Source organism: Trachymyrmex cornetzi, unplaced genomic scaffold (genome assembly GCF_001594075.2).
Source record: "Trachymyrmex cornetzi isolate Tcor2-1 unplaced genomic scaffold, Tcor1.1 scaffold891, whole genome shotgun sequence".
Taxonomy (NCBI): Eukaryota; Metazoa; Arthropoda; class Insecta; order Hymenoptera; family Formicidae; genus Trachymyrmex; species Trachymyrmex cornetzi.
Genome location: NW_017300235.1, coordinates 71,012 through 80,047, shown reverse-complemented (window position 1 = coordinate 80,047; position 9,036 = coordinate 71,012). Strand labels below are relative to the sequence as shown.

Sequence of the window (9,036 nt, the reverse complement as noted above, 5' to 3'; positions counted from 1 at the left end):
TGTATTTAGGTATTTAAAATAATTAATAAACGTTGTTTCTATAAAAATTACATTACGCTATATCTTGGTCGAAAAACGGTTGGAGCATATACCCTTTGTAACACTTTTCGTTCTATAACTATTTTTTTTTTGTTCATGGCAATATTTCTTTTTTTTTGTGATGTTTTTTGTTGTCTTGTACGTGACTGCAGTCCCCAAAATCTTACTGCCGTTCCGCATGACGTCATACCCCTACCACCAAAGATCCCCGCTTTCCCTCGCCTCAGTATCCCCGCGCCCCGCGCTCCCCTCAGAGGACCTGAGTTAGAAACGCTATACTGTACCTACTAAAAAAGTGCTACTACGGCTTCGTATCAATATAACTATTAGTAAAAAATACTGGTGGTATATACGAGTTGGTATATATTCGTATATTGGAACGCGGCCTACATTGCATGTGTATAATACAACTGTATTCCTAAGGCCCGATTCCACAAATATAAGATTAACTTCAATCCCGATTTATTTTTTTCTCAATTCTAAAATTGGAAAATTTTCCAAAATAAAATAAATCTTACATTTGCGGAATTGAGCCTAATACATGTTTTCGTCCCTGAACTAAGATGGTATTGTAGAAAACGGAATAAAAATATCGATAATTAATCAATCGAATTTCCTGCATGATCATGTCAACTCAGAGAGCGGAAGCATGTTATACATTGGAAATGAAAACTTGTAATATCGACCTTGATTAAGTTCGACCATCGCTCCAGCATCTCCTTAACCGTTACAAATAAAATCAATAATTTCTATAGATTATAAATACCATATACAATCTATTGATGATTTAACAGTATGTATAATATAATAAGATTTTTGTACATAGATATCTGCGGGGTATTATTACTAACAAATATATTTTTTTATATATTATTGTTACAATTCTACATAGCAAACATTAAAAAAAAATGTAATGTATGGACTTTTATCTTAAAAAACATTTTTTTATCTTAAAAAACGGATTGTTTATTTACTCTTGACCTATCATAATACGCACAAATGCCATATATGAAAAAACTGTCGAGATGTACTGAAAAATAACAAATTTTTAAATGCAAAATAATAAGTAAATCTAAAAAAACATAAATGCAAAAATCTGAGAAATGAAAAGTAGAGAAAACGGATACAAGTTCTTACCGATGCATAATAGTTCATGGACAAGTTTGGTAATGCACATGGAATTGAAATGGTGACTGGACGCTGACTTCTTAGTATGATATGTATTAAAATTTTCTGCATGGCCAGATTATCATCGTACCATAATGAATCGTAAACTGCAGACGCTATATCGCTACTCTAATAAAAAATTTTGAAAAATAAATTTTAAAAAGTTGGACAGAAATTGCATTATTCCTATTATAATGTAATTACTAATATTTTATTTCCTATAAATAACTAACCGTACTTATTACGTTGTCAGCTGGCCAGGCATACATATAGAGTTCCACAAAACCACAAAAAGCTATCATAAGAAATGTCCATTTCACTGTCCATGGTTGACGCTGTTACGCGTAAATATAAAAAAAAACGTAATATGCATAATATATAATATGCACGAATACTGTGTGTAATGTATTACATTAAGTGTGAAACAGATAATTTAATAAATTCAAACAATTCGCTTTTCATAAGCAATAAATGAGAAAATCATATAACATTATTATGAAACAAAATTTTGTTTTAAAAAACACACTTTTACATGAAGCACGATACACTACTTACACTCATAAAAGTAAGGTAACCAAATATTACAGCACCGGTACTAAAAGTCACGCATAATAATGCTACGTAACGAATTGCACAAGATACTTCTTTTGCATATCTATAAATATTCGATTTTAAAGAACATAACTTACTGCATTTAATTTTTTTTTTCTTTTTTTTCAAATTATATGCCTATTATATTATATACCTAAGTAATAGACTATGTTTGCGCGTATAGTTTACTAGCTCTTTCATACTCGTCATTGTACGAAACTGAACGGATAGAATTTCAAATCTGGCGGCTACAAACCAAAGTAGAAGAGCAGGAAAGGTATTGGTGCTAACTTGGATTACACTTTGATAAGCAATTAATATATGATGAGCATAAATAATAGTTTTCAATGGTTGAAGTTGCACATCGAATGGGTACTCTGCTTCACACGGAAACGATTGTGATGAAAATAAAGGCGTGAGTATAACGCTAACGCCTGTCATTGCCAACCAACAAAGAATACTACCTACAGTAATTAATTTATTATTAAGTTTGTTTAAATAATTAAAATACTGTACATACCATAAAATGGTTTGCATTTGTCGATATATTGTTGGAAAATTTTTTTTTCATATTCTTGTGCTCTCTGATAATAACCCTCCATTTCCAAAATAATAATCTGTGTTATCAAAACTTATATTAATAGCTCTTTCATAATTTTATAAATACAAAATATTAATAACATATTCTTAATTAATAAATTACCTCAACTTTATACATATATACATATAGTGATAATAATTAATTTAAGTGACAAAATTTTAAAGAACGGCCTAAAAATATATAATACGTACTTGTATATTTCTGTTTAAAGAATATATTTACTTTATAAAACATATAATTTAATCAGAGGTGTTAAAGAGTTTACGAATTATCGCCGTGTCATGATTGCTAATGCCAACGTTTCCAATCGTGTACTTTGCCGTTTACTTCATCAAGGCCATAGTGGAAGGACACTTGCATCCTTACCACTACAATCAAGGCGAACTGATACTGAGCAAAGTTTACGAAACATTAGCAATAGATCATGACGCGGCAATAACCTATAAACCTTTTGGCACTTCTGAAGAAAACACCCGTGAAAGTCTCAAAAGTATTAAATAATTCAATCATTAGACAAAACATTTTATTTCACGATTTATTTTATAAATATAAACAGTTCCTATAAGTCTGAACAGAATATACGACGGATTTTGTTAAGTTACAAAACACAGTCTTTTCACCAAATTAATGTGAATAAAAATTATATACCTGTAACCGTTTCTTTTGGATCGCAAAGAGTATCAACTGTAATGGAACTTGTATGATAGCGCTCAACTGACATCCTAATTTCACCACCAGAAGCATATCGTCGCTGTGCTTACAGAGTGTCCATACTGCTGCAGTGGCAACTAGTATCGAATTCGTAACACAGAAACACTGGAAGGCACTGCGAAGAAGTCTCTGAGACTTCGTCGCGTTCGGTGGAAGAGGCCAACAGCAAGCGAATATCAAGTATATCTTTAGAAAAGCGATTATTCTATCTAGTGTTATCTTTCCCTCCATGTTTAAGACATAACTGAAATTCTAGCTAGCATAGTATAAGCTGTAATCACCCTGCAATATTGTCAAGATAATTTGCTAGCGAGTAGATGGTATAATAACACTATTATGAGGCACCAAATGATGTATATGCGGTACATACGATATAAGCAGTGTTATATCCTGTCTTTGAAGCAAGATGTATTGTTTCTCAAGGATTCTCAATGCGTATAATACATTATGAAAAAATTTTAACGTCACATTAATATTGATTACAATTCCATAAATTATAGTATAAATTGAATGTTCAATTAAATGTCGTTGCCTTATATTATAAAAATACATACTGTAAATAAAACTTCAATTTCAAAAATTATCAAAATTTAAATTTTAATAATTTATGTAATTTAATGTTTTAAAATAAATCATATAAGTTGAACGTGATTCATACCATGAAACTCGTGGAAGCTTTATTGCCCCCCTCCCCTTTAAAGATGTCTATAGAACATAAAGCCTTTGTGGAATAAATTTTGTTATTTTACTTATATACGTTGAAGTTATTTTATTTAAAAAATCTCGAAAGAAAAGCTTTGAAATATTGACGCTTCTCAGTTACTGTGAATTACTACTTAGAAAGAGAAGCAACATTTATGAACATCTAATTATAGGTACCTTGTCTTTGCATTTCCCACTAGATAGCAAGACAAAGGCTGTTTAATTAATCATATGCATCGAACGTAATGCTGCCGTGTATTTAGAAACACTTGCAGTACATTACACATGTTGCAATCTAATGGTAATTGTCTAGTAATAATTAAATCCATTTCAGTGAAGTGTGATTAGCAGTGAAATGGAATTGCATGGTCTCTTATGAGATTGTCTGCAATGTATCGTAATAAAGATAGTGTATATAAATGAAACAAAGCAGATTCAGCTAAAAGTACAAAATATGTATTTAGAAAGATTTGATATAATTTCTCTTTCATGGACGACTTCTGCATGTAATTTTTAAATAATAGATCGAAATAGAGTAGATACAGATATATATATATATATATATATATATATGTAATATTATATACAGGCTATTCGATAATTGTTCCGACGGAGTTCGTGGACATGTAGAGCGGACTGTAAATTGAGACGGAGAGTCTTTTACCATTTTGCAATTTTCGTAAATAATAGTAAACAAGATATTAATTGGTAAAAATTGCTGAAAATTGGTTTTCAATAATTTTTTACTCAAATACTATCAACTTTACAGAAAAACTGCAAGAAACAAAAAATGTTTATTTTCTTTTCATAGAGCTCTAATAATTTTTTTAGAATTTTTTCAGAATTTTTTAATATCGTATTTTCTCTAATGTTGATAAAAATGAGAAAATGCAGTACTAAAAAGTTGATAAAAAATTCGTAGAATTCTATAAGAAAAAAACAAATAATTTTCATCTCTTGTTTTTCTGTAAAGTTGATAGTATTTGAGTAAAAAATTATTGAAGACCAATTTTCAGCAATTTTTAGCCAATTAGTATCTTGTTAACTATTGCGAAAATTGCAAAATGATACAGGACTTTTCGACTCAGTTTAGTCTGCTCTATCTACACAAAAGTGATTGGCAAAAAAGTTCGGGACATCCTATATATACACCCTGTATATATGTATATTAGGGTGGGTCGAAAAAAAATTTTTTTTTTAGATTAATTAGGAATACCCCCCATAAGTTGGCTATAAACCTCAATATGATCTGGATAAAATTTCATCAAAACCGATTAATATCTTCAGGTTACCGCAGTTATTTTTTTAAATTTGATGATAATTTATAACATATTAACGAGTTACAAAATGTTAAATAACAGAGATTCATTGTTCAGTGTAGAAGCGTCGACTGTGTGAGGTGAAGTGAATATCAATTTTCAAATTATACATACGATAATTTAATCTTTCATATAATTTTAGCTTGAGTTCTCATTGCCACTCAGCTTTCTAACTTTGTGAATATGTGATTTACCTCACAACAGTAAACGGTTCAATATTTGAGAGGAAAAACGTTGAAGATATCATTTTGTCATGCAATACTCCAATCGTTACGCTAGGGTGAAAGATTGCTGATGATTACTCAAACCATGAGTGGAAACGTTCAAAGTTAAAGTTTATATATTTAGTATTAAGAAAAATTGCTCTAACTGATAACCAGCGTCGACTCCTATTGCCTGTAATACATATTTTATGGTTTTATTAATTATTTTAATATTAAAGGAATTTGTAAAAACTTATTAGTTTTTATATTAATTTGTAATTTATCATTTCATATTTATTATTCAAATTTCATATTGTGTGAGAATCGCTGTTTCGATCTCGATTGAGATCTCACGTAGCAGGATGGATCGGTGGACGACAAAGACACTGCGCACTCAGATTCATTTTTGATATATACAACTTTATTATCGAACGCCTCTCAATTGCGTAGCGGTAACGTGGCACAATGTGTGTGATAGAATTGAACAATTAGCAGTAGCTAACGTGGCAATGATCATGCACAGCGGCAGCCATCATGAGAGATGCAAAATGGCGTGTCGCGGTAGCGCACACGTGGCACGAACGCTGCTGCGTTCGACGGGCTTGGCGACGAATTCGCGAATGATTCGAGATTGATAAACCTAGCTGATCTTTGACAATGTATTCGCGGTTTTCTATCGACTTTTCTGCGACTCGCGGTCGCAGCAGCCCAGTAGCTTTTTTCTGAACTTCGTGACGAATTTTAGACATGGCTTGTCAAGCGCTTAATGGTATCTGAGGGAGAGTCGCGTTCCCGAAAACGGCAGCTTCAGATAGCGCGATTAGCGTGACGAATCGGCAGGCGACATCGGTTTACGCGATGTCCAATCGCGCGGTAACACGCCGAAATTGCTATAAGGATGTTCGCGAAACGGCGCGGCATCTACGACGAAAGATTCATGGAAGGAATGGATGGATGGCGCCATCGATCCTTAATTGCCATTTATCGCACTGAAAAAAAGTGCGCCTGATCCGAGATCGAGTAAAAGTTGAGGCACGAGTCATCTGCGATCCAAAGAAGTATTTCGTTGATAGAAGTTATATCGCTCATCTTTATTGAGTTCCTATTTACCTTCTTACCTTGCTTCGCAAGTTTTGTCTGCTTATTATATCATCCGTCTGGTATACCGAGCGGTGGAGAGTCAATTTAGATAGCCTAACCTCAAAGTGACCAGCAACCAGGTTAAGAACTCTGACCTCCCCTGTAATAACGGGGGAGGGTACGAGTGTCTATCAGCCATGGACTCTCATGCACATATGGATAAAGAAAACTTCATGGATTGGTCTACGGTCGTAAATAATAAGAGAAAAAGCACTACTAACGAAGAGACATCCTGTAAGAAGCCGCCATCGAGTGATCTTCCTGTCTCAAACACTTCCGACATGAAGACTTTTGAAACAAATGTCCTAAATTTATTGATCCAAAACCACGAAACTTACTATCAAATACTTTCAAGAGTATAACAAAGGACCATATACTGTCTGGATCTAACCAAAAACTACTGAATCTTATGGTAAACCCCAAACGCAGCACGTAAGGGTGCCGTCACATGCGGCGTAACTTGCGTAAGCGTAACTTGCGCCGACCAATCATATAATTTCACTTGAACATCAGTTTCTGTCTAGTCACTTTATGCTTTTTACGCTATTTTGTTGTTACGCCGAAACATGATAGAACCACTATGCGTCGAATCTAATTTCTGGCTCATTTTAGCTTATTCTATCTGAAAAAATGCACAAGGGTTTCGATTTTGCAACAGTACTATTATAAAAGTCGTGCGCCCCTTTGCATCACGTGAAAAGTCGAAACCCATGTGGAACAGTACAATTATAGACTTAATTTTGCCTCTGTGACAGATTTCCTAACCTCAATAGTCATCAACTTTAACGCTTAATATCTCAGATCACAAGGCAGAACGACGTTTTTTTTGCCAGGTTCTTTCGTTTCATGCAAAAACGCGTCGAATAAGCCTAAGAGTGGTTTCACAAAATGTTCCGATTTTAATAATTTATTCGATCATCCGCTCATATATGTATACAAGATGGAAAGGTACCGGTTCCCCATGAGGCGTACTTTTCGAGATGCGTAGGTTACGAAAACCAATCGTAAATTCATTTAGCATTTCTGTTAGAATGTACAACAGAAATTCTAATCAGCAATTGGTTGCATTAGTTCCGCATTTCTCTAACCTTTCGCGAAATACGCTCAATGTGAATGCGGGCTTTCAGAATGGCGTATTCTAGTAAATAAAAAATAACGTATTCTAGTAAATTACTAGAATACGCAGGTTACGCTTACGCAGGTTACGCCGCATGTAACGGCACCCTAAGCCCATTCAAAGTTGGTAACTTATTTTGTAAGATATACAAGAGCATTATTCATATAAGTAGTAAATCTAAATCTCGAGTCGAAATTATCTTTCAAAACTTATTTAAGGCTAACAAAATACTAGATGACCCGCTCCTTGAAGCACATAACCTTAGAGCATATATTCCGAGCTTCAGGCTCAGAAGAAGAGGCCTTATTAAGGGTATCGACGAGGATATAGCTGAAGAGGAAATTCTGAATGATATAAAAGCAGAATAAGGTTTTGAAAGTTAAAAGACCGAACAAGAGGAATAGAAACCTTAATATACATATAAACGACCCGAAATGGATACCCAGCAAATCGATAGTCGTTATATTCTCGGGTCAAAGACTCCCAAGTGAAGTATATTTATATAAAATCAAACTCGAAATTGAACCGTACATGATTTTACCTATTGTATGCTACAATTGTTTTAAACTGGGATACATTGGATCAATATGCAAGAACAATGCCAAATGCAGCATGTGCGGTATGGATAAAGCTAATCATGATGATAAGAAATGTTCCTCCATTTCTCCCACTTGCTCCAACTGCAGTGGTGATCATATTTCCACCAATAGAAAATGTCCGATTTACTTGAAAGAATACGAAGTTAAAAGGCTGATGGCATACGAGAAAGCAATGAGCGATGCCAAAAAACTAGTTTATAACTATTCGCAAAAGAAGCTTAAAACGGGTCTTGAGGAATTCCCCAATCTTCAAAACAAAACCCATATCCCTTACAGTGAAACAGTTAAAAACGTCTAATCACCAATATCCACTCATTCTAAGGTCAAGGAATACAACAAAAAACCTCAAGGCATCAAACGCATTAACTTCTATGATTATCAAAAAAAGAACTGTGAAGACTTTGTTGGAGGCAGAGCGCCCGCTTCTTCCTCTATCGATGGACCTGCCCTTGAAGAAAACAAGAGAGGCCTAAGGACATCTCCGGATAAGAACAACCACGGCAGCGGTCCATTTGGTATTGCTAGAATAATTGAAGATCATGTCACACTTATTCAAAAAGATCTATGTCAGCGTGATATACTCAATGATATTTCTAATTAAAAAGATCAATCGCTAAAGGATAAGGAAGTAAAATCTAATATTAGGTGTACAACTTTGCTTCCGTCGTTTTCATATAGATGGCTTTAGCGGTAAGTGGTGGTCGAAATAAATAGATCAAAGACGTCATACAATAAACTTGGGCATCTGCCAACATAACCCCATAGAAACATTAGTTGATTTGTGTCTGCATCATAAAGTTATTCTCGATTGAAAATGTCAGTTTACGAGCCAAATTCTCGTCATTTG

The 9,036-nt window shown here is 33.8% G+C and overlaps 1 protein-coding gene across 1 annotated transcript; it reads right to left on the bottom strand.

Annotated features, from left to right (window-relative positions):
• Positions 1-1,009: 1,009 nt before the first annotated feature.
• On the bottom strand, positions 1,010-3,142 carry LOC108769332 (uncharacterized). The gene is made up of 7 exons (XM_018520243.1): positions 3,047-3,142; positions 2,318-2,414; positions 1,952-2,261; positions 1,762-1,861; positions 1,440-1,541; positions 1,177-1,335; positions 1,010-1,069 (listed from the first exon to the last, which is right to left on the bottom strand). Exons 1-7 carry the CDS (start codon positions 3,140-3,142, stop codon positions 1,010-1,012), a joined length of 924 nt encoding a protein of 307 aa, XP_018375745.1.
• Between the last annotated feature and the right edge of the window lie 5,894 nt (positions 3,143-9,036).

Coding starts and splice junctions, on each gene's coding strand:
- LOC108769332 (XM_018520243.1), bottom strand. CDS start 3,142: ATGCTTCTGGTGGTGAAATTAGGATGTCAGTTGAGCGCTATCATACAA. Junction 2,415..3,046: donor TCCAAAAGAAACGGTTACAG/GTATATAATTTT, acceptor TTGATAACACAG/ATTATTATTTTGGAAATGGA. Junction 1,862..1,951: donor AAACATAGTCTATTACTTAG/GTATATAATATA, acceptor GAATATTTATAG/ATATGCAAAAGAAGTATCTT.